At 43.4% G+C, this 24,031-nt stretch overlaps 1 protein-coding gene across 2 annotated transcripts; it reads right to left on the bottom strand.

Annotated features, from left to right (window-relative positions):
- Window positions 1-1,956: 1,956 nt before the first annotated feature.
- Rbm47 (RNA binding motif protein 47) lies at window positions 1,957-12,879 on the bottom strand. Of its 2 annotated transcripts, XM_026386567.2 has the most exons (4): window positions 11,754-12,879; window positions 10,773-10,979; window positions 7,752-7,960; window positions 1,957-2,277 (listed from the first exon to the last, which is right to left on the bottom strand). In XM_026386567.2, the coding sequence occupies exons 1-4, from the start codon at window positions 12,877-12,879 to the stop codon at window positions 2,038-2,040; spliced, it is 1,782 nt and encodes a 593-aa protein (XP_026242352.1). In that variant the 3' UTR covers window positions 1,957-2,037. The 2 variants fall into 2 exon arrangements, with proteins under 2 accessions (XP_026242352.1, XP_026242362.1); XM_026386577.2 differs by lacking the exon at window positions 10,773-10,979.
- Between the last annotated feature and the right edge of the window lie 11,152 nt (window positions 12,880-24,031).

The raw sequence follows: 24,031 nt of genomic DNA, 5'->3' as shown, positions 1-24,031 counted from the left end.
CAGATTCCGAGTTTGGATGAAGCTTGCTGGGTACCTCATCAGGAACATTGCACTATCACTTTATGTCATTTAAGAATGATGGAAAGGAATGTCAGGAATGTTTAAAGGCCTTAGCAGGCACTCAATAATTTTATAGAATAGTTAAATAAATATTCCTTATATATATAAAAACTCATCCCATCAAGATGGGTGGGGGAAGGCATTTGGGAGTCTCTTAATTAAAAAAAAAAAAAACAACTAAAAGTATTTGCTAAGGGCATGATCCTATTATTAATCCACAAATAAGAATTCAGCCATCAACAGAATACAGTGAATGGAATGATTTGATGAATCTCTAACATGACATAAAACACCACTGTGGATCTGCTACCTTATTGCACACCGAACTTCCTGGATAGAGCCTTTTCAAAATTCCAAGTTGATGTAGTTCATAGAAGAGATGACAATCTTAACATTTTACTGTATTTTACATTCACTTTGCTCAACAAAAGCCCTTAAACAGGCACAAAACACTGCAACAATATATTTACTTCCTAATAAAGCAAATCTTTTTAATAACATTGAAATAAAATGGTTTCACTTTGCATTAAACTCTATACCGTGAACTTCAGCAACATAAAAAGACTAAAAAGTCAGCATGAGAAGATATTTACAAACTTTTATAAAACTCCTTCAGGTCTCTCCTCCTGGATGTGCGGGCCACACTTCAGCTCAGCCACCGAGTGCACAGCTAAGGAGGAAAAGCCCTTTTCTACAAGCATAACGTTCCCAACACCGTCGGTGACTACAGCATTTTGCATGAAACATGATAAGGCAACTAGAGGCTTAACTTTCTGCTGACAAGAATCTTTGGGATCTTGTCCACAACAACATACATTCTTTGTCTCTAAAAACCCATACTTCAAAAAGGAATAAAATTAAAACATCAGAAAGGGAATTAAAGTTTTATCCTGGACAATTAAATAGCTATGCGAAGATGTCTTATGCAAACATAATATTAAAACCCGGTGCTTACACGTACTCTGCTACTGAAAAGAGCACATGTAGAAGATAATACCTCCCCAACCAAACAACAAAACAAAACAGTGCAACAAAACAAAGAAGCCCATTAAAAACCCAGGGAGAAGTACAAAAGCCACTAGTTGTTTTCTCTATAGAGTTCTTCATGCTTCCTAGAATTGCCAAACTTTGAAGCTGGACTAGGGATGGGGACTGGGGTGAGGCGGGATGGGAGGGGCATGGTTAACAATCAAGGCACATGGGAGAACCAACCCAAGGTAATGGTGACAGGTACAGCTTTCCAGTGTTTGGACTCAGAGTGTGACGAGTCATTTCCAAGTTGGCCTGAGGAGAGATTGAGTGTTCCGATTTCTTTTCAAAAACAGAAGCATCATGGTAACACAGGGGAACACTGTCAACCCTTAATGCCAGCGGAAATACAGCAGAGGTTTGACTCATATTAAAATTGCACTTTCCAGTATCACCTTTAAAATAATGCTTGGTGTAGTATTTTCAAAGCACGATTGTTTGCATCTTTAAATAGTGAATACATTTTTTTTCAAAACAGTTCTCCAGCTGCTCGAGGGTGCTTTTTTTAAACAGCCAGCTGGTCTACTAGGGAAGGTACCACAAAATAGAACTCTCCGGAGTGCAGAAGTTAAGAAAATAACCTTCATACTGAAAATAGATCCTTAAAAAACAGAACGACACAAAACCTCTATACAAATGTCATTCGGCGGACAAGTTTTTTTTTTTTTTAAAAGATGGTATGTGTTAAGGCACGGACCCCTGCGAGTCTCTGAGAAATGTATGAACACAGGCCTGCTCCGTTGAGGACAGTCTTAAAAAAAAAAAAAAAAAAAAAAAACTAGTGAAAACTTCATGTGTATAAAATATCTCAGGTGATATTTGATATTCGATAACATTCTTCACGGTCACGGTTCACATGTGCGCGCATCCCACAGGGTCCTTTCTACATCAATTGTACAGTGTTCCTGCAGCGGTCTCTGTGGCTGGCCCTTGCACCTGTCACCGGCCTCAGTAGGTCTGGTAGACGTCGTGAATGGGGACCTGAATAGCAGCAGCCGGGAAGGCCTGAGGTATGTAGCCCGCGGCGTACCCTCCGTACACGGCCGCGGCGGCGTTCTTCTGTAGTGTGGCGATGGTGGCCGTGGCCGGGGCAGCAAAGGGAACGTAACTGGCCCCGTAGATGCCCGCGGCGGTGGGGATTCTCGGAACGTTGGGAGCCACCGTGTACACGGGGGTGATGGGGCGGCCCTGAGGGGAGACAAGAAGAAGCCTTGCTGAGCCTGCTCACTCCAGATCACCACAGTTCACACTCACAACAGTTACCACCACCTGTTCATCCCATGGGCCTCTCCTCCCAGGGATGGAAGAACCCGCCAAGATGGACGAAGGCAGGGGATTCCATGCTCAGGACCTCAGGACGGGGGAGCCAGGCCGGTAAGCAAGCAACAGGGACCGGGGTAAAAGCCATTAAAGAGCTAGGGGAAGTGACATCCTTAAGCACCTCGTTCATCCAAATTCCAGGATGCCACCCTGGTAAAAAAGTGAGACCAGGAAGGCCGAGGGGAAGTTGGAATACTCTGGAATCTTCTATCCATCATTCCACCCTGTCCATGCCCCCAGAGTGAGCTGGAAAGAGAGTTGGAAAATCTTCCTTCCACACAATGATTAAAAATAAGTATTTTCCTTGAAATGTGGCCCCTAAATACCTGCCAGCTGCCTTCACTCACACTTATTTGTGGGGACACAGAGAGGAGACTTTCCCAACTTAATGGAAATGGTCTTCAAAGGGACAGATTTTTAAGCTATGACCTTAAAATTTTGTGACTATGTACTTTCCAGCCAATGTGATTGATGGCTCCTATCATGTCCCACCTGAGATAGGACACCACTTTGCATACCCCTCCACGTAGAGGATTTTCTGCTAATTAAAAGAGTTGGAGAAAGCATCTCAGAATTTGGGGACGCTTAAACTGTGTTTTGAAGGACAAAGAGCAGTTTCCAAATGAGAAGTGAGGAAGCTCAAGCTGCCTCAGCGTGGATAGCTCTGTACAAGCCCCTGCTCAGAGTGTAAGACACCGTGTTTTCACAACAAACAGTGATTAGGAGGGGAAGATTCAGGTCCTGTGAGGTGTTTTCCAAAAAGTTTGCTGTGGAGCTAGTTCTGAAAGCAGCTTTGTGGAAAAAGGGATTGGGGCATCTTATGTTCCACAGAAAATCCTGAACTCAAGGCTTGTCTGGTCTCCTTACGCCTCACTACATCTAAATGGAAAATTAGACTTTAAAAGTTAGTTCTTACTGAATTCTTATAAAAAAAAATTAGTTATTTCTCTAACACGCCTACGAATCAGACCAATAATTATATTCAAGGGAACTTCTAACTTAGGAATGCTTTTTTCAACTGTGTCAAATAACATATAATCATAACAATGAACGACAACAGTGATTACCACTGCCAGGCACCATTCTGCGTTCCTTGTTTGATTGACATTATTGAATCATCACAACGGCCAGTGAAGGTGGGTACTTGATGACGCAGAGAGGTACAGATGTGTTGAGTGACTTGCATATAGCGACACGGCTTTTAAGCAATGAAATGTTGGACCCAATATAATCTGGCCTCCTATGACACTATGCAATGTACAGCGAGAGTCCCATTAGCTACCCCTTACAACCAGGAGAGTGTTGAAACTGGAAGATTAGGTCACAGCAATGCTTTCCAAAATGTGTGGATATAGGCTTTAACAACAAATGCACTAAGGGGAGACGGCAGGGAAGGAAGGACATCTCTCAGATGTGCTCTGTCCCCCCAACACCAAGTTATGCACATATCTGCAAATGACTTGGCTTCTTGGTGGCAGGTCATGCTTGGATATCTAAATTTCCATATATGAAATTTCCCTGAACTTTACTGAACACCTACTATGGTCTGGGGACCCAGTTAGTGGTCATGCAGTCAAACTCAAGACACGATCCTGCCCACTTTGATCTCAACAGAATCGTGTCCTGTCAGAGCTTCCGGCTTCCTGCTTTAGTGGTGCAAACCAGTTTAAAGGTCATTCTTTCTGCCCACCAAATGACTAAAGTTGAGAGTCAGTAAAATCCAAGTATGGGGGCTAGGACACCTTTAATCACCTCTGTGTATGAACCTATATCCATATGATTTCTGGGAGAAGACATGGGCTGGCAGAACCCCGGGTAAAATGGGCTTTTTTGGTTTGTTTTGCCAAAAGATGTTTTCCTTCAGGTCCTTGGGTTGTAGTTCTATTTCAGGCCTGAAACAAAATGTACTGTGCCCTGGTAGTTTTTGAAAACCTTGCCATCTACGGGAACTGGCCTAGGTGGGCGCCCCAGCAGGGGATATCTCTATAGAGGGCAGCACCAATGGGATGACCAGCAGGGGGATGGAAGGGTCTGCAGCACTTGTCAGTAGTGACCAGAGCGCTGGAAGGCTCATGCTGTCTGTCTGCCCTTTCTGATAAAATCATCTCTGTGCCTAGAGAGTGGAGTCGACAAATCCTCCTTAAGACCGTGAGAAATATCAAGGCTCAAACTCTCCTCGGCCAACCTGAAATCAAGAGCAGGTTGCTAAACCCCTGGCCTCTTTTCTTACTCCGGGTGACGTCCCTTTCATGGACAGTATTTTTCTGTAATTCGAGGACAGAGATAGACCTGATCTGCCTGCCCAAATCTGGCGCCTTGCCAGTCATATGGCTCTAGGTGATTCAGTCACCTCCCCAGCCTTGATTTTCTTCCCTGCAAAGGAAGAACAGAAGAGAAGCGTCTTGCAGAGAGCCAGTGAAGGACAACTGCGTTGATTAATACAGCTTAATGGAACAGAAGGAAGAGAGAAAAATGTGGGAGTGGCAGCGGGTGAAAGATACCATTGAACACCTTTAAAAACTACTAATTCAACTGAGGAAACTGAAACCGTGGATTAAATGAGCCCGGGGCTGGCCTGTGAATTTCATTTCCTCCTGCTATCCCAGATTTTTTGTGAGCACTGAGGCTTATAAATAGATTATTAACAGCTTTATACCTAAATCACCAAGGTCACCCCCCCTTTATTGCATGCAATTTGCTTTGTTCTCACCCCATTCCCTGTGCTTGGCTAAGAATCCTTTGACATCAGTGTTGGTAATATGCCTTTGCCACAAGTAACATGTGCAGGTAGGACTTACATCCTCTAGCAAACGAGGGGGCACGTGTTCCCGGCCTGGTTATATGTACTAGGTCTGAGACCTTCAAAAAGTGACACGTGTCGAGGAGAGAAGAGGTAGGTGGGAAGGTGGCAGGTGGGCAGGGAAAAGACTGGGTTTCCAGGAGGAATGGTTATCTCTGCTCCACCTATATTACATATTTCTTGTTGAGAATTAAAACACTGTGAGGAGGCAATTTGAAAAAGCCAATCTATGCTGGCAAATATTTCTTCACTGCTTGCAAAGGCCACATGAACTTTTAGATATAAAAAGGCTGAATTGGATCCCTGAGCACCTGCAAGGCAGGGCAGGAGGATGGAAGGTGTACCTCAGGTAGGTTCTGGAAGCCACGCTGGGAGATCAGTTTCCAGTGTGGCTTAGACAGGATTCTTTTCAACAATCAGTGGTGCTTAAAAATGTTCCTTCTGCCAGGTATGGTGGCGCATACCTGTAATCCCAGTGACTCTGGAGGCTGAGGCAGGAGGATTGCAAGTTCAAGGCCAGCCTCAGCAACTTAACAAGACCCTGAGTAATTTAGTGGCCTAGCAAGACCTTGTCTCAAAATAAAAAATAAAAAGGGCTGGGGATGTGGCTCAGTGTAAAGCACCTTGGGCTTCAATCCTCACCACCACCACCACCACCGAAACTCCTTCCTCTGCCATGATTCAGCAGGAAATTCAAAAGAAGCAGAGGGCTGAACCTATTAGAGAATCCAGGTTAAAGGACAAGGACAGAGTACAAAGGCACTGCAGGTTAAAAAGTCAGTAGCTCTGGGCGTTCTGCACAAAGTACTGAGGAGGAACAAATGTCCACAGCAATCAACTGACAACAGTTGTACTTTGACTGCATGAGTTTCGTAGTAGAGAAGAATTAATAATTATTACTCAATGCAGTTGGCTAGAAGGAATAACTTCTGATGTTTTATTGCACAGTAGGGTAACTATGTTAACAACAGTTAATTGTATATCTCTAATGAGCTTGTGGAGAGGATTCTGAATGCTCCCAACACAAAGAAATGACAAATATTTGAGGTGATGGATATGCCAGTTACCCTGATCAGATCTTAATACACTGTACCCCTAAATATATGCAATTATTATGTACCAATTAGAAGTAAAAATAGGTATTAAAATAAATTACCTTAATTGCAGTATTACTTTCAAGTTATGGATATTTGCAATCATTCCTCAAGTGATAACTAAACTGTCATGGTACAGTGTGAGTCTCTTCCTTCCTTCTCCCCATCACCTCAGCCCCCGAGGAATCCTGACTTAAAGAATTATTTTTTTTGGTTTGTTTTTATATTTTTATTAGTTGTTGATGGACCTTTATTTTATTTACTTATTTAGATGTGGTGCTGAAAATTGAACCCAGTGCCTCACGCATGCTAGGCAAGCGCTCTACCACTGAGCCACAACCCCAGTCCAAGAATTCTTAATGACACACTGACAAACTCCAATTGGTTTAACCTTTTCTGAGTAATGCAGCCAAGAATGGGTTCCCAGTAGGCAAAAGCAGGGAAAGAGCATCCTCCTGGGATGGCTATTTCAGAACCACTGAGGTACTTGTACAAAATGACCCATTCTAGAACCCCAGTCCAGCCCAACTGAAATGGCTTTGAGTCTAGCGATCAGTTTCTCGATACGTGCCTTGGGTAGTTCTTGTTCAATTAGACACTAGGCGCGGGCATTTCCCATTCGTAGTAAGGTGCTCATGATTGAATGCTTCCCAGAGAAGAGCTCTAACAAGACTTTTTGGTAGGGTTGATGTCCCTCTGTGCTGTGCACTGAAGATATAAAGAAGCCTGAAACATAGCTTTTGGCCTGGGGGAGTCTCTTTCAAAGACAGAGCACAGTGGCAGCGAGGTGCCGAGTAATACTGTGGTAATGACAAGTATGGGAGGGAGGACTTCTCCAGGAGAGGGGAGAGGGAGGCTCTGCAGAAGAGGCACAACCAAGAAATGGTAGGTAGGAGAACATGATGAGCAAAGGAGGCCCAAATGGTAACATGAGTTTGGGAAAAGATAGGGGAATAGTGTGAACTGTGGCCAGAGAAGAGGAGTGAGGGCAAATTTTTGTAAAGTTTTATAGACTTTTATCTACACAGAAATTCTTGTGCTTTTTACGCATATGTGTGCACACATAAATACATAAAACATATTTTATGTATACAGGGTAAACATTTACAAAAAATCTTTCATGAGCTTCAAATCAGAATAAGAACACAGGCTCCATCTCCCTGGACTCCCGGCATCAACTCCTTCACAGCATGAGCTGAACATGCTTTGGTGCTGTACAAAAGTATGACCCTGAAAAACCACACCTCCTATTCCGTATTACTGCTCCCTATCTTTAATAACAAGGACACACTCAGAGCAGTGCAATTCTTAATAAAAAAAAATCACCCAATGCCATAGCTCTAACAGAGAGCTAGGCTCCAAGTAAATTAAAGTGCCGAATGCTAAGATGATGCCACAGCAAGGAGAGGATCCACATACAAATGACAATGACCCAAGGGGAGCTCTACCTGGAAAGGTGGCGGCGTTGATACTGCAGGAATGACAGCGGCAGCTGCAGCAGCAGCAGCAGCAGCGGCAGCGGCACTGGCTGGGTCTGGCTGCACAGCGATGGGGCTGATCATGTGCTCCATTGTGTGGATCTTGCCATCTTCAATCATTTTAGGGGCTGGGGCTGCCTGAAACATGGAATATTGGGCCCCGATGGCAGGGATGGCCACTGCAAGAGAAGTAAGAAGGCAAAACAGGTCCGTCACTTTCAGTCACCGAGGAGGATCTACCATGTGCTCAATGGTATTTTTGAAAAACACAAGGTGAGCAGTCCAGGGGGCCTCCCCAGACTTTATGAATGCTTTCTCAGTAGAAGCCATTTAACAAGGTGCTGCCCAGCAGGAAGGGACGGGAGGCAGCAGAGAACTTCTGCTTGTCTTGGAACCACACGGGATGGTGTCTCCTGACGTGGAAGGGGAGGCTAGAGTTAGGGGTGTGCACCAACATTTTCCCCTTGTCTACGGAAAGTGCCCTCTGAATCTTTCTCTTGATGTCCCATCAAGCAGGAAAGGGCCTGAGACCCTGAAGAATGGGCTCAGGATAAGAAGTGAAATCAGAGGTGGGAGGCCCAGCAAGCGTGAGCGCTGCACCTGCCTGTCGGTTCTCACTCACCTCTTCCGTCACCAGACCCAGGGCCTTTTTCACTTTCACCGCTTTTTAAAAAGCAAGTGCTGGTGAGGTTTCATTCTGACACTTCAGAGATCTGTGCACATTCTCCCTGCCCTGTATTTCGGATGTCAGTGTTACAGAGCAAGGATGGGGGAGACTAATAAAAGATGTAAAATTCTCTAATTTTTCTAGCAGTAAAGCAGGAAGAGTGACTGGTCTTTCAGGGACCTGCCAATTCAAATACTTTCTGAACAGCATCCAAAGGAATGATTTTAAGCAGAGAATCAAACAGATAGTAGTGATTGAATGTCAGCACACAATAAGAAAAGTTCCCAAGGAAAAGATTTCAGCATTGATTTGGGGGAAGTGTGTGCGTGTGTATGCTGTGTGTGTTGAAAGGACATGGAAGAATATGAAATGGATACACAAAGAACCCTTTCATTTATGTTTCTTCTTCAACTATAGGTAGGTCCATTTATTCTAATGAAGATTGACTTGATCAAAAGTAAAGAGGCAAATGACCGTAAGTGGAACAATGGTACAGTCATTCAATAAAAAATATCTAAAACCTTAACTAAATATTTTACCTGCCTTTCCAACCATATCTTCCACTGGTCTTGTGCCCAGACACCACTGCCCTGGTGTCTCTCCTAGTTCAAATTTTCTGGGTGATCAGAAATCGAGGCCAAGGGGATGGGACCCAGAGGGTTATCAATTTTAAGCCTGTTGGGATTGTACCAAGTAAACTCTACATGGTTCTGGCCACCAGCCTGCAGGAATCTACCTGGGGTGATACATGGCTAAAGACTGTTCAACAGTTATTTTCTCTAGTTAAACCTTAAGCTACTGTAACTTGCCAAGAGGAAAAGATCCTTTCCCAATAAGTAGAACTCCTTTATCCAGATGTTTTGGAGTTATAGAAAGCTAGGGAATCCGTTTTACATTGCTCATAGGACCAATGATATTTATAAGGAAATCTAGTGCCAGTCACTTAACTGCAGAGATGGAGGGACTATTTCACAGGCAAAAAAAAAAAAAATCATCACTTTCCTTCAAATGGAGGCTCTATTATAAACGTGCTTTTTAGCCCTGTGAAGCCAATGCCAATCTATGTCTCAAACACAGATTCCCGGACCCAATTTTCTCCAGGAAAATCAGAGTAGCTGAGCTTCAAATGCTCTTCAGGCCAGGAAGAGGTCGTAGGAATATTGCTCCAGTTATTCAACAACTCAAGTTTCCATGTTTTTAGATGCTTATGAGGTACGTGCTGAGAGCAAGTTTATGCAGGGCTCACTGAATGGAGTTAAAATTTCTTGCAGGTTAGGATCAGAAGCCCTGCCTCAGGTTAGGTGACCAAGGGTAGCAACCATGTTGGCAAACAGGTTCTTGGGGATTGGAGCACAGTTCAAGATCCCTAGCTGGATTGACTTGAGCATCCCTACTCTAAATCTACTGATCCAGCAGGAAGAGGACTCGAGTGCTGGAAATTATAATACAGGGAATCAGCAATCACAAAAACTCTGACGACGGCCTTGTCCCCAAGTCTTCATGTTTGCTCAGACCATAAGAGGGACAAATGGTGCTACTTCCTCTTGAAGGGAGATTTCTACCCTTTAACACCCAGAACTGATAATAAGCTACACCTCCAGGCTTCAGACAGGGTAGGACGGGGGATATAGCTCAGTGGTAGGGCCCTTGCCTATATGGATGACACTCTGGGTTCCATCCCAGCACTGGGGAAAAAAAAAAAAAAAGCAAAAATAAACAAATAAAAAACCGCCTGATGGTCGGAGCAGAAATAGACCTGAGAAAGAAACAGATTTTGGCTATTGGAAGATACAGAGAGTCTCATATTCTTCCTCTCTTATATCTTCCCTCTCCTTAACCTTAACTCTGCCTTTTGTGTGTGTGTTTGTGTGTGTGTAGTGTTATTGGGGATTAACAGAGGCACTCAACACTGAGCCTCATCCCCAGGCTTCATTTAGAGACAGGGTCTTGCTAAGTTGCTGAAGCTGGCTTTGAACTCCTGATCCTCCTGCCTCAGCTGGGATTATAGGCATGCACTACTATCTGGCCTAACTCTGCCTTCTTGGCCGCAGGTTGAGAAAAAGCCCAACAATTGGTGATACCCACTAGAAAAAGTTCCTACTTGACAGTTTGATTTGAACATGGTTGGAGCTAGACCTGGAGCTAGATCGTTCCAGATAAGAAGGTCTAGGAGGCCACCTTCTTTTTGCCTAGTCTCTGGCTGACCATGGTAAGATGAATCCACCTAGGGGTAACCAGAAGAGCCCAGAGGGCTTGGATTCACTTCAAAGATAGGGTTGGGGTTTAGGTAGAATGGATGCATTCTTGCTCTGCTTTATACTGACCTGTACCAGGTTTAATGGCAACTGGATTGACAGCAGAGATTTCCAAATTCGGCACAAGTTCATATGCTTTTTCTTGCTGCTTTCCTTTCCCTTCATGATATCGGCTATATATACCGCGGCCAGCAGAATATCCCCCGAGGTAGGAACCCCTGGGTCCGGGGGCTCTGTTGCCAGCTGCACCTCGCCCTCGGCCTCTTATGCTGCCTGCTTATAATAACAACACAAAAAATGATGAGCAAGCAACCGTGACAGCACAGGAGGAAGACCTTGGCCCATGATTCTTGGCATTTAATTTGTCCTAGGTCTACATGGCAGGTGGCTGCACTTTTGGACTTGGATGGGCTGGTCAAGAGGCTCCAAACATTCTGTTTCCACTTAGATGTGCATCCTAAGTCTGCCCACTCAATGCAGGAGATTAACCAGCAAAGTGAGTCCTAGAATTGTAATTGCAACTTCAGCAAAGAAACATTTATAGAGTGTAAAAAAGTTCAGTCCTGAAAAGGGATCTGCTAGTCCACCTGCCTCATTTTATGACTGAGAAAACAGGCCTAGGGACATTAAGGTGACTCCAGATAATTGGAGGACAGGACCTAGAACTGGGGTTATCTGTTTTCCAGTGTCATGCCAGGTTTCATTATGTTCTAACCAATGATTACAAACAGCAACAACAAAACACTGCCCCAACTTAAACATTTAATTTCAGAAGCAGGTTTTGACCTAGGTTCCAAGAGATGGGCAGGCCTACCAAATTGTGCAGGCCCTTACAAGAGAGACTGTAGTCCCTTGATTGGACTGCTCCCCAGAGAAGGGTCTGTATTTCATTCAGTGCTCAGAAATCAGTCTGAAGAATCAGCAAACAGAACTCAGAACCCAAACCCAAAGCCAAAAGAGCAGGGCTCAAGGTCAATCAGCTTAGTAAAGTACAGGCTGCCTAGTAGCGGGGCGCCAGGGGGACCCGCCGCGGAGAAGAGTCCCACTAACCTTTCACGAAGTAGTCCCGGTTGGGCCCGATGAGAGCATTGTAGGGGTAGCCGTAGTAGGCCAGTGTGTAGGGGTCGCAGGGATACACGTAGCTGGGCTGTTGAGCTGCCGCCTCCGCCGCGCCTCCGCCCTTGGCTGCCTTCTGGTAGCGGGAGTACTGCTCCTTGTCCACCGGCTTGGCCAGCGTGACCTCCAGGCACGAGCCCTCCAGCTCGGTGCCGTTGAGGTTGTTCATGGCGTGCACTGCGTCCTCGCGGCTGGTGAAGTGCACGAAGGCGTAGTCGCGGATCTTCTTGACGCGCTCCACGCAGCCGGGGTTGAACTGGCCAAAGCTCTTCTTGATGGTGTCCTCGGTGGTCTCGATCATGAGGTTGCGCACATAGAGGATCTTCACGGTTTCCATCACGTCCTCGTCCACGTCGATCTCAGGCTCCGCCCAGTCCACGGCGATCTGGTGGCCCCACAGCTGGATGCGGCCCGGCATGAGCTTGCGGCGCGCCATGGCCGCAGCGCGGTGGCTCTCGTACTCCACGAAGGCGAAGCCACGGTTCTTCATCTTGTCCGCCGCGCTGGCGTAGACGATCACATCGAGCACGCCCTCGGTGACCTTGGCGATCTCCTCCAGGATCTCCTCGCGCTTCTTCATCTTGGGGATGCCACCGATGAAGAGGCGGCAGTTGTCCACGCTGCAGCACACGCCCAGCAGGCGGCCCGGGCGGATCTCGTAGTTGTTGAGCTCGCGCACCGCGCGCTTGGCCTCGTGCTTGTGGCAGTACATGACGAAGGCGTAGCCGCGGTTCTTGCCGTCGAAGTCCATCATGAGGCGCAGCTCGTAGATGCGGCCCACTGTCTCGAACACGGGCACCAGCTCGTCTTCATACACGTCGCGAGGGATCTTGCCCACGAAGACTTCGCAGCCGCGCTGCGGGTGCGGGCCCTCCCAGCCCGGGGGCGGGCCGCCATACTTGCGCTGCCCGTTCTCCTGCACCATGCTGTAGCCGGTGCGTTCCATAAGCGCCAGCAGCGAGGCCTCGTTGGGCGCGCCCGCCACGCCCTCGGGTACCTTCGCCGAGGATGCTGCAGCTGGGTCGCTGCTCATGGCTGCGGTGGAATCCTCTGCGGTCATAATGTCAAAGGCATCCACAGCTGGAAACCTGGAGAAGCAAAAGGTGGCGTGAGTGGGGAACCTGCACCGACTTCAGCCCCAATTTGGCTCCTTGGCCTCTTTCCAGGCCCACAAGATGCATGCTTAGGAATTTTTAGGCCATGGGGTGGTTAAATGAGAAATAAGATGGAGGCTGTTGTAGAAATGCAGCAGCCTTAAAATAGTCTGAAATAGTCAAGTTGAGCAGGAAAAACCCGAAGTGACTCAGAAGGGGGGGGGGACCAGAATGAGCAAGTACTTCCGTTTTATCAGTCCTCCAACAGCTTTGAAACTTAGAGAACCTACTGCCACTGTTGGTGAAAACCTTAGCTTTTGCAGTAAATGGCAACATCTTTGGATTAATTCCTGCACTGTCAACTCAGATGATTCAACTAAAGCACACATTCTATTTCTTTATTTTGCAAATGCAGTCCTTTTATTTTCTTTCTTAGGCAATTTTTTTTTTTTAGATATTGTAGGTGTGGAATAGAGAAATGCAGTAAATTTATGTATGTAAGTATGTATATATTTTAGTTTATTTATTTGGGGGATCAAACCCAGGGCCTCACACATGCTAGGCAAATGCTCCACCACTGAGCTACATTCCCTGCCTATCCACCATCTTCTTCATTTTTTTGTTTGGCTCCAGGGGTGGGTACTGGTCAGGGAATGCTTTACCACCTAATTACATTCGAATCTGTTTTTATTTTTTTATTTATTTATTTTGAGACAAGGTCTTGCTAAGTTTCTGAGGCTGACCTGGAACTTTCAATCCTCCTGCATCAGCCTCCCAAGTTGCAGGGATTTCAGGTTTGCACTACACCATGTCTGGCAAGGCAATGCAGTTATTAAAGAAAACTTTGAACAGGTGTAATAAGATACATAATTGTGTGCTGAAGCTTTAGAATAGGAAGGAATGGAATGCCCACATTGCCATGGACCTGGCTTAGGAATTGTATTAAGTCAGTTTATGCTGTCCTTCACACAAAATTCTTGGTATGAACTGTTTATGGATTTGGAATCAATCCACAAAAGAGCTGGCTAACTTCAAGTTGGGGGACTTATGAAGCAATATCTTCCTGGTAGAACACAAGAACTGTCACCTGCATTCTCTTACTTTTGTCTTTTCTTAACCTCTGTACATGGTAAATGATACCAGTATCAATTTGCCCCTGGAGAAAGACACTCAGAGAGGTTAAGTAAACTGCCCCATTTCACACAGAAAGTGCCAGCCTGGAGGAAGACTTGATTCTAAGATTCTGGCTCCAGATTCTGTGTTCTTTCTTCAGAACTGTGCTGTGCAATAGTTTTCTATGATAATGGTAAAGCTGTCAATATCACATGTGACTACTGAACACTTGACATGGGGCTAGTGAGGCTAATAGAATGAATTTTAAATTTTATTTATTTTTTATTTATATATGACAGCGGAATGCATTACAATTCTTATTACACAGATAGAGCACAATTTTTCATATCTCTGGTTGTATACAAACCATATTCACACCAATTCGTGTCTTTATACCTGTACTTTGGATAATAATGATCGTCACATTCCACAATCATTAATTACCCCATGCCCCTTCCTTTCCCCTCCAACCCCTCTGCTCTATCTAGAGTTCATCTATTCCTCCCATGCTCCCTTTTCCCTATTCCACTATGAATCAGCCTCCTTACACAAAGAAAACATTTGACATTTGTTTTTTTGGGATTGGCTAACTTCACTTAGCATTATCTTCTCTAACTCCATCCATTTACCTGCAAATGCCATGATTTTACTCTCTTTTATTGCTAATTTTCCATTGTGTATATATGCCACATTTTTTTAAATCCGTTCTTCTATTGAAAGGCATCTAGGTTGGTTCCACAGTTTAGCTATTGTGAATTGTGCTGCTATAAACATTGATGTGGCTGTGTCCCTGAATTTTAAATTTTATCATTTTTAATTAAGTTAGCCACAGCTGATAGTGCTGGTCTGAGTTCTGTCCACCTTTACCCCTATGGTATAGAGCTTTCAAGGATGACTCAAAATTATACCAAAGATGTTCAAGGATGACTCTAAATTATACCAAAGATATTCAGAGCTATATACAATGCTTTTGTAATGAAAGTCTCCAATTGTTTAAATTTTATTGAAAATTAACCACAAACAAGAAATCATTGCTAGTCTACCCAGTGATAGCCATAGACTTTCTCATCTTTTTTCTAATTTTGGGAGTGATGTGATATACAGCTTGGCTTCTCATAAATTTACTTTTTCCTGCTTTCCACTTTAGAATCATTCTTTCATGGTTTTACTCTTCATAAAAATATCATTTTTAATGGTGGCACAGAGTTTATCATTTACCCAGAATCAAGAGTGTCACTCATTTTTGAAAAAAAAATAGCACCATGAATTGTTTATGAGACAAAATTTCAAGTTTTCAAGAGTAATTGAGGTAATCCGGTGCAAGAGTGCACACTTGTCATCTCAGTGACTCAGAAGATTGAGGCAGGAGGGTCACAAGTCTGAGGCCAGCCTGGACAATTTAGAGAGACTTGGTCTCAAAATAAAAAATAAAAAGGGCTGAGGATGTGGCTCAGTACCTCTAGGTTCAATTCCCAATCCAAAAAAACAAATAATCTCATTTACCCGCTTCCTGCAAAATAAACCATAGTTTATAATTGTTAGATCTATCTATATATAAATATATATTAAAGATCAAAGATATATGTATAAAAAATCACTTGAATCTGCTTTATTAAACTGTAGTTCCCATATTGCATAAAAAAAAACAAATAAAATATTTAGATGAGTTTAATTATTAAGAAAATACCCCAAAACCTTAATGACAAAAAAAAAAAAAAAGAAAAATATTTATCAGTTGGCCACAACTGTCCTCTGGTTCATCTGCTATGATGTTAAGAGGCAGTATAGTTTGTGAGTAAGTGTGTGGCCTCTGGAGCCAGACTATGTGATGTACAAGTCCCAGCTCTAGTTGTATAACTGCCAACTCCTGGTTGTATGACCTGGAGCAAGGACACTTAGCTGCTTCCTGCCTCAGTTTCCCTACCTAATACTATTGATTAACCTCATTAAATTCAGTGGAATGAGTAAATAGGTACAAAGCACTCTGAACTGTGTCTAAAACATTATAAATGATCAAGAAATGCATTATTTGCTGGGCATGGTGGCATCCGCCTGTAACCCCAGCTACTTAGAAGGCTGAGGAAAGAGGATTACAAGTTCAAGGGCAGAAATCAAGGTCTTAGCAAGACCCTATCTCAAAATAAAAATGCCTAGTGATGTAGCTCAGTGGTAGAGTACTCACCTACCATGCTCCTGAGTTTGATCCTCAGAACTCGAGGGGTGTGGGTATGTGGGTGGGTGGGGGTCCATTATTATATTTTATCCAAACTTCTGGAAAACTCCAGACCAATTCTTTCAATTTTAGAGTAATTTTTAAAACAAACTTTCTAAGTTCTTTTAAAAATCAGTTGGATGTGGCTTTTATTCTTTTTTTTTCTTTGCTCTTAAATGCTTAAAAGCGGACTTGACACAGTTCCAGTTATGAAACTTTTTTTCTAACATATACTTGAAATGATACATAGTTCCCGTAATTTCAAGTTGAAACAGAAATTTCATCATCAGATTTGAAGATGAAGATCTTTTCCCAATGGAAGATAAGCACACATTTTTAAAAAGACTATTTATATAAACACACATATTTATAATCTGTGACCTGGGAAGGAAATGCTAGGTACACGTATAAACATGTATGAGGCAGTTCAAGATTTTACCTGTTATACTACAGAAAATATTAACTGCCTGATGTTCCAAAGGGTTAGATCTCTTTGCTCAGTTGAGATACATGAAATTTACTTTTTGTTTCACTAACTGTATTTTGAAACTACTGTTTTAGCCAGAAACAGTCTTATAATGGTCAGGTTGTGGAGTCATTTCCAATTCCAACCCCAAAAAGCAAAAATGAAAATTTTGTTTTAGTCTGAAATCTACTGGTGCCAGTAAAACTGTTTTGAAACTTTCAAACTTATTATTGAAACTTTCAAAATAGTTATTGCTTAATTCTTACATTTGCAAGCCAAGGAAAGCCTTTTCTCTGAGCTTTCATCATTTGGAACAAACCATGTTACTACCCTGTTCCCTTTTTCTCTTTGCTACTAGGAAGTTCAGGAATGACTTTTCACACCAGTTTTAGTAATTGTGTGGGACATTCAAACATACTTTCATGTTCATCTATTTTGGACTATAGTTTCTTTCTCTTTTCAAACATTTTTCTAATATATTCCCAGTGCCATGAATTGAACTATTTATTTTAGTCATGTTGATGCTTAGAAGGTATCGCACAAATTTTGGAACTAGAAGAGGAATGAATGCATACATCTATGTAGATACACATGAATGTATAAATTCAATTTCCTGCCAGACATTGATTAACATAATATTCAAAGTAACTGTGAGGGCTGGAGTTGTGGCTCAGTGGTAGAGCACTAGCCTAGCATGGGTGAGGCACTGGGTTCGATTCTCAGCACCACATATAATAAATTAGATAAAGGTATTGTGCCCATCTACAACTAAAACTATTTAAAAAACAACAACAAAGTAACCGTGTCTTGTTCACTAACTACAAATATGGCGTTAAAAATGAGTGAGAATAATGAGACACCACGTCACACCATTAGGATGCCTACACTAACAGAAACAAACACATAGAAAATAACAAGTGCGGGTGAGGAGGTGGTGGTATTGGAACCCCTGTGCAATGCTGATGGGAATGTAAGATGGGACATCTGCTGTGAAAAATAGTAGGATGGGTCCTCAAAAAAATTGAACAGAATGTCACACCATCCAGCAATTCCATTTCTGGGTGGACACTCAAGAGAATTAAAAGCAGGGACTTATCGACACACATGCCCACCAATGTTTCAGCAACATCACTCACCAAAGCTACAAGGTGGATACTGTACCAACGTCCAGTGGATGACTGGATAAGCAGAATGTGGCTTATGCACAGAATGGGTTATCAGATACCCTCAGGTGAAAGTTTGACCCATGCTACAACCTGGGAGAACCATGAAGACACACTGAGTGAAACAAGCCAGATGCGAAAGGGCAACTGCTCCACTTAGGTGAGGTATTGAGAGTAGTCAAATGAATAGACAGGAAGTAGAAGAGTAGTGGCCAGGCCTGGGGGAGGGGGAGGGTGGGGCACAGAATGAGCGGTCATGGACACAGTTTTCCTTAGACTCAATAAAAAGCTCTGGAGATGGGTGAGGGTTCACGCCAATAGTAATGTACTTAATGCCATTGGATTATGCACTTGAACATGGTTCAAATGGTGCATTTGTTATGTGTACTTACACACACACACACACCCTAAAAAAATGAGAGGGTAAAAAGATACAAAAGGTAGAAAAATAGTCAATAAGATTGGGATTTCATTAGAGGCCTTGGAGAATGGTAGGCTGAGTACGTTTTCACACATTTGTGAAAAAGTCTCACATCAGATCAGTTAAATAAGTCATATAAACTTGAGGCCAAAAGCTTACATGTATTAAAAGATAAATGATTTATTTAATTCCTTGAAAAGGGCAACTATACAGGCAATTTTTAAATTCCAATATATTTTAAAGGCAGCCTTCTTGAGCTTCTTTCCCTCCCCCTTATCCTAAATGGTTTACAGTTAACTCCCATTGGCAAATTTATGAAAGCTTTATACTAATGAATGAAGCTGGCTCAGCTCCTGACACTTATATGTGAATAACTTTTTAAGATTTCCAAAAAGACATCAGTATTCATTTTCATTGATTCAGCAAATATTTTTTGAGCAGCTACTATGTAGCAGGCACTGTGTGGAATACTGCTAGACCTCATTCCAGTGCAGCTGACCTCCCAGGAAACTGAATTATGCTCCAAATACTAAATACTTGAAAATGAAGGCCCTTTGTGTATGTGCTCATTAACCAGATTGCTTTAAAAGGGTCAGACTTCAATATTGTTCAATTTGCTTCTAATAAGTTTATAGTCTCCTCAAGTTAACAGTCAGGCCACTGTCACAATTTTGCTTTTAAAAATTAGAATACCTCTTTAGAAAGGTCAGAGTGTACACATGTGTTGGGAGGGAGGTGTCTGAGGATTCATGAGAAGTACTGTATGCGGATGATGATGAGATTCTTGCTTGGGATAAGGTGTTGACACGATACTAAGTAGACTTCAAAAGTTGAACCTGGTCAGTAAATAAAACAAAATACCCGGATAAATAGCATAAAATCTGCAATCTCATCCTTCAGCAGGAGACAGTCAAGCACGTGTTGAATAAATGCAGTCTCTAGAGTCAGAGAGCCCCCGACCCAAATCCTGGCTCCTGGGCTTACTAGCTGGGAAAAACCACTTGGCCTCTTTAAGTTTCAACGCTCCCATCTTTAAAACGGCGACTTTAGAGCTAATGTTTATGGAATGCCTACTATTTGGCAGGCAAAATGCCTGCTCTTTATGTGTATTAACTCACTCCACTCCTCACAGTGTCTAGATGGCATGTTATGAGGATCTCTGCCTTACAGAGATGGGAACTGAGACACAGAGACATTGAGCATGGACATGGGTTAGTTAATGAGCATCAGAGGTGTCATGATACTAGTTGACAGTCTGGCCACAGTGCATTCCACAGTTGCCCCAAAGGATCCTCATTGTAGTTGACACATGCAGTGCCCCTGGGGCATAACCTCCCGCTGTGACCAAGAAAATCTGAGCTTTAAAAAAAAAAAGCTAACAAAGACATTGAACTTGAGGCAACTCGACCCTGTGTGCAAGATCCTTGTGTTTATAGGAAAACAGGCAAAAGTTTACCCCAGCCAACTTTTAACCAGTCAGTGAAGAAGCCAGGCCAGTGGGTTCTGGTGCAGACTGGATAGAGTCTCAGAGCCTCCCAGATTCCATTCACACCAGTAAGCAGGGCCCTTCTCCACTGGTGATGTGGCTCAGGCATCCAGATGGAAGCCTGTTGCTCCCCTAACCTTGGCCATAGTGCTTTGAAAGGCTGCTCCAGAAAGAACCTGAAGAGGCTTGCCACATTGGATGTAAAAGTCCAGTCATCCATGTGGATGCCAAATCTCTTGAAGGCAGGACCCTCATGACACCCAAGCTACCTTTGCACACACTAAAAACACATTCCTCTTTGCTGAAGCTGCTAGCCTTACACATGGCCACATATCTGAAACAAATTATGTACTGTTTGGCATATAAAAACAACATGGAAAAATATAATTTCAAATCAAACTTAACTATTCTGAACTACTAAGTAGAATTTCTTTTTCTTGGTTTTAGGCTGAGTTTGAACTTGTTGGGTTAAAATAGAATTTCAGGGTAAGCTCAAGAGTTAAATAGCAAAATCATCAAGGAATTGAATTCCCTTTACAGTATGGTTTAGAGAATCTTTAACTATGAAGAGACATTTTAGAGGGCAATGGATATCACTGTACTCAGAAATATTTCTAAAGTTTACAAATCAATCTTTATCTATGATCAAAACCTGTATGTGTGTGTGTGTGTGTGTGTTTGGGATGAATATGCAATTTGGAATTCTAGGGAGAGTTTTATTTGCTGACCAACTGACAAGTTGCAATTTGAAGATACATCCAGTGGGGTACACAGTGTTTTTTACCACTAACTGGAATTTAATTCAGTGAAAGGCTTTAGAATGTGTTTATCCAAGAGGTAATACCATCTCTGTTTGTGGTTAGATTTCTGTTTTGATGCTTCCTGTGCATATCATAAAAATTTATCTTTACGAATAATCACTTCTTAAGCATGACCTAACACATAAAATGTACAGATATAACAAAAGACATGCCATACTTGCTAAGGGCAAAGACTTGAGAGTTGAAGAAATACAAGTTCAAATCATGACTGTGGTGTAATCCCTGTAGCTTGGGAGGCCAAGGCAGGGGGATTGCAAGTTCAAAGACAGCCTCTGCAACTTAGCAAGATCATAAGCAACTTAGTGAGACCCTGTCTCTAAATAAAAAATAAAACAGGGCTGGGGATGTGGCTCAGTAGTTAAGTGCCCCCATGTTCAATCCTCCACACCAAAAATAAATAATAGATAGATAGATAGATGATAGATAGATAGATAGATAGAATCATGGCTGTGCCATGAGGCAAATTACCTCAGTTCCATTTCCACATGTCTAAGGTGGTTCTAGTACCAGCATTTATTTCAGAGGACTGGCTCCAGGATTAAATGACATTTGGCAATATCTGGCACGCAGTGTGTTAAAAAGGTTAGCAAAAGTATCACTATTAATTTTAAAGAATGTCACAGGAAGGTGAGAATTCAGGTGTTGAGAATCACCTCATGGTTTACGCAGATATTATTATGTGAAGGGAGATGTTGCCACAAATTGAGTTTGGGAAGGGCGGGGGTGGTTTCAGGGAGTACTGCAAGGAAAAAAAGATGAACTTCTACAAAAAGTTTCCAAGACATGGCCCTGCCCTGAGCATTTATCTTTTTGCCCAGTGCCAAGTTACCGCCACCCACCTGAGTAAACACGGCAGGGAACACTCCCTCCAACGGGCAGGCCTCTGGCACCAGGACATCTCGGTCAGATCAGAGTCTGAGCGTGTGAAAGGAGCCCCACTCAAAATGGAGGCAGGGCTCTGGGGACTTACCTGCAGGCCCACACCATAAGCCAAAGGCTGAAGCACAGGCTCTTTCCCCCCCACCCCCTCTCTTTTAACCTTATGCTAATTGAAAGGCATGGCCCCTCTGACACATAAAAATCTTTCTTTCTGTAACTCTCCTTTATTTAGGCAAAAATCCTGGAAGGATCAAGAGCCAGAGACTCCTGACCTCCTGGCTGTACCTTGTGCGCTCCTGGCTGCGCTGGGAGGAGCTCATGCACTCTTCACTGTGTTGCTGCTTGTGCAGGTTTTGTTAGAGCAAAGCACATCATTCAATGAAGGATTGTGTTTGATAAACAGACGCAAAGCCAAGAGGCTCAATGTTCCCAGGCATTTCTATCAACACATCCCTGAAAATGAGGCATTTTGCTGTGAGTTCCCAGGGATACTAGCTCTTTATCACAGGAGGGGTGAAGCCAAGGAGGCAAATGAAGTGGGGGAATTTTCTGCGTGTTTGGCACCACAGAAATAACTACTAGGAGCCTGTTATCTTCTTCCCTTTAAATGAGCATTGCACTCTTAAACTTTTTCTCAAAAGGTTGATGTGGGCTGGGGATATAGCTTGGTTGGTAGGGTGCTTGTCTCACATACACAAGGCCCTGGGTTCAATCCCCAGCACCACAAAAAAAGGAAAAAAAAAAAAAAGGTTGATGGGGTAATGCTGAAAAAAATGAACCCCGTCAATTCAGCACACCCAGACCTCCCGGGCTAGGGTGCTCCAAAGCTGGGAACAAAAGAAGAGTAGGAGGACTTCAAGTGTCAGTTCTTATCTGGGCTCCTTTGACCTAAACTTTTGAGGGATCTGGCAAGAAATGGAAAGGTTCATGGACAGACAGATGCTAACAGGAGTCCCAGAAGCAGCAATGGTTACATCCTATAACACTAGCTGGAACTGTCATGATTTGCACTTTCTAGAATCATTGATGGAGTCTAGTTGGAGTCTACCTTGGAGCTATAAATTGAGATTATACGCATAAATAGTAGGAGAAGTCATTATTTTATGCTGCCCCCGCTCCCAGTGTGGGCGTGGTATCTAGATAGAGCTCTTCCAGTGAAGGCTGAGGAGCCGCAGACATGCACAGCACCCGTCAAGGGTCCAAGGTAAGCGTCGGTGGTACCACACTACTCACTTAATGTGTTTGAACACTCTCAACTTAATTCTTCAACTGAAACATCTACATCATAAAGCTCCGTTGGACTGATTCTGTGGTCTAATTTGACTTGCCGTCCCAGGCAGGCTGACAGGCCACAAGCACCACTTGAGAAATCAGGCTAAGGAGCTGCCAGGGTGTCTCATTTAAATCCAGACCCCTCTGTTTCACTGCCACATGAGAACTGCTGACAATCTGGTTTTTAAGACTGGAGCCATTCTCCAACGTCACTACTGATTTCTTCAATAATGTAATAAGCTTCACTAAGAGTCACACTTTTAAATATGGTCTTGGGACTGTTAATTCGCTTTTAGTAAAGTCCAGCTCTGTGCCCCTAAATAAAAGGCGATCATCTGTGGGAATAGATGACAGCCCAACATGTGCACATGCATGCACACAATCCCTCCTGGACACTGATTGAGCACTTGCTGTATCTGGGCTGTGGAGGGTGTTCATAGGGGAAGTAGCTGACCCCTGCCCAGTCCTCGGAGTTCATGGTCTAGCAAGGGTGGGATAAAAAGGAGTGGAATAGCAAGGAGCAGCCATGTGCAGTGGTGTATGCCTGCAATCTCAGCTGCTCCAGGGTAAAGCACTCCTGGAGTCCGGACTTCTATCCCCAGTACCTACCTGACCATGGAAAAAAGAAAGAAATTAAAAAAGGAAGGAAAGGAGAAAGAGTGGAGAGATCACCATAAGCAAAGATGAGATTTTGCAAAACTGCTGGGATCCTTGAGAATGGCTGGAATATGGAAAGTAGATAAGCACACAAGGTGAGGCTTAACAAAAACAGAGCCAGGCTGGCCAGCCATGTAGGGTCCAAATCTTCTGTGGCAGACAATGGGGAACCAAAGGCCATGAAGTTTCAGCCTGGATGAAAGTACAGGCTGAGCCCTCAAGTGAGCAAAACGGCTCCTGTGTAGTGGCTCTGCTATTCAGAGGAATAGAAAGGATTTCTTCAACAAGTTCAGCCCTATTCTGTTAAGCACTCAGGAGGTCTGAGTAGCATTTATAGGAGACAAGAGACTCACAACCCAAGATAAGGCACAAGATAAACCTTAAGTTCTCAACTTGACCACCTTCATGCAGGGCAGCCAGGCCAAATCTACTATTCATTGTAAACATGATCCTTTCAGAATACATACTGTTACTACCATCATTTTCCTAAGTCCTTCTTCTATAATTAAAATGTAGCTGGGTGCAGTGGCACACATCTGTAATCCCAGCTGCTTGGGAGGCTGAGACAGGAGGATCTCAAGGTCAAAACCAGCCTCACCAACAGTGAGGTGCTAAGCAACTCAGTGAA

This window comes from Urocitellus parryii, chromosome 10 (genome assembly GCF_045843805.1).
Source record: "Urocitellus parryii isolate mUroPar1 chromosome 10, mUroPar1.hap1, whole genome shotgun sequence".
NCBI lineage: Eukaryota > Metazoa > Chordata > Mammalia > Rodentia > Sciuridae > Urocitellus > Urocitellus parryii.
The sequence above is the reverse complement of the archived record's forward strand: the minus strand, read 5'-3'. Positions and strand labels throughout refer to the sequence as shown.

Excerpts from the sequence above, each read along its gene's own strand:
- Rbm47 (XM_026386567.2), bottom strand. The coding sequence starts at position 12,879 with ATGACCGCAGAGGATTCCACCGCAGCCATGAGCAGCGACCCAGCTGCA. Across the intron at positions 10,980-11,753 it reads CCGGGACTACTTCGTGAAAG|CAGGCAGCATAAGAGGCCGA; the intron begins GTTAGTGGGACT and ends TGTTATTATAAG. Across the intron at positions 2,278-7,751 it reads CAACGCCGCCACCTTTCCAG|GGCCGCCCCATCACCCCCGT; the intron begins GTAGAGCTCCCC and ends GTCTCCCCTCAG.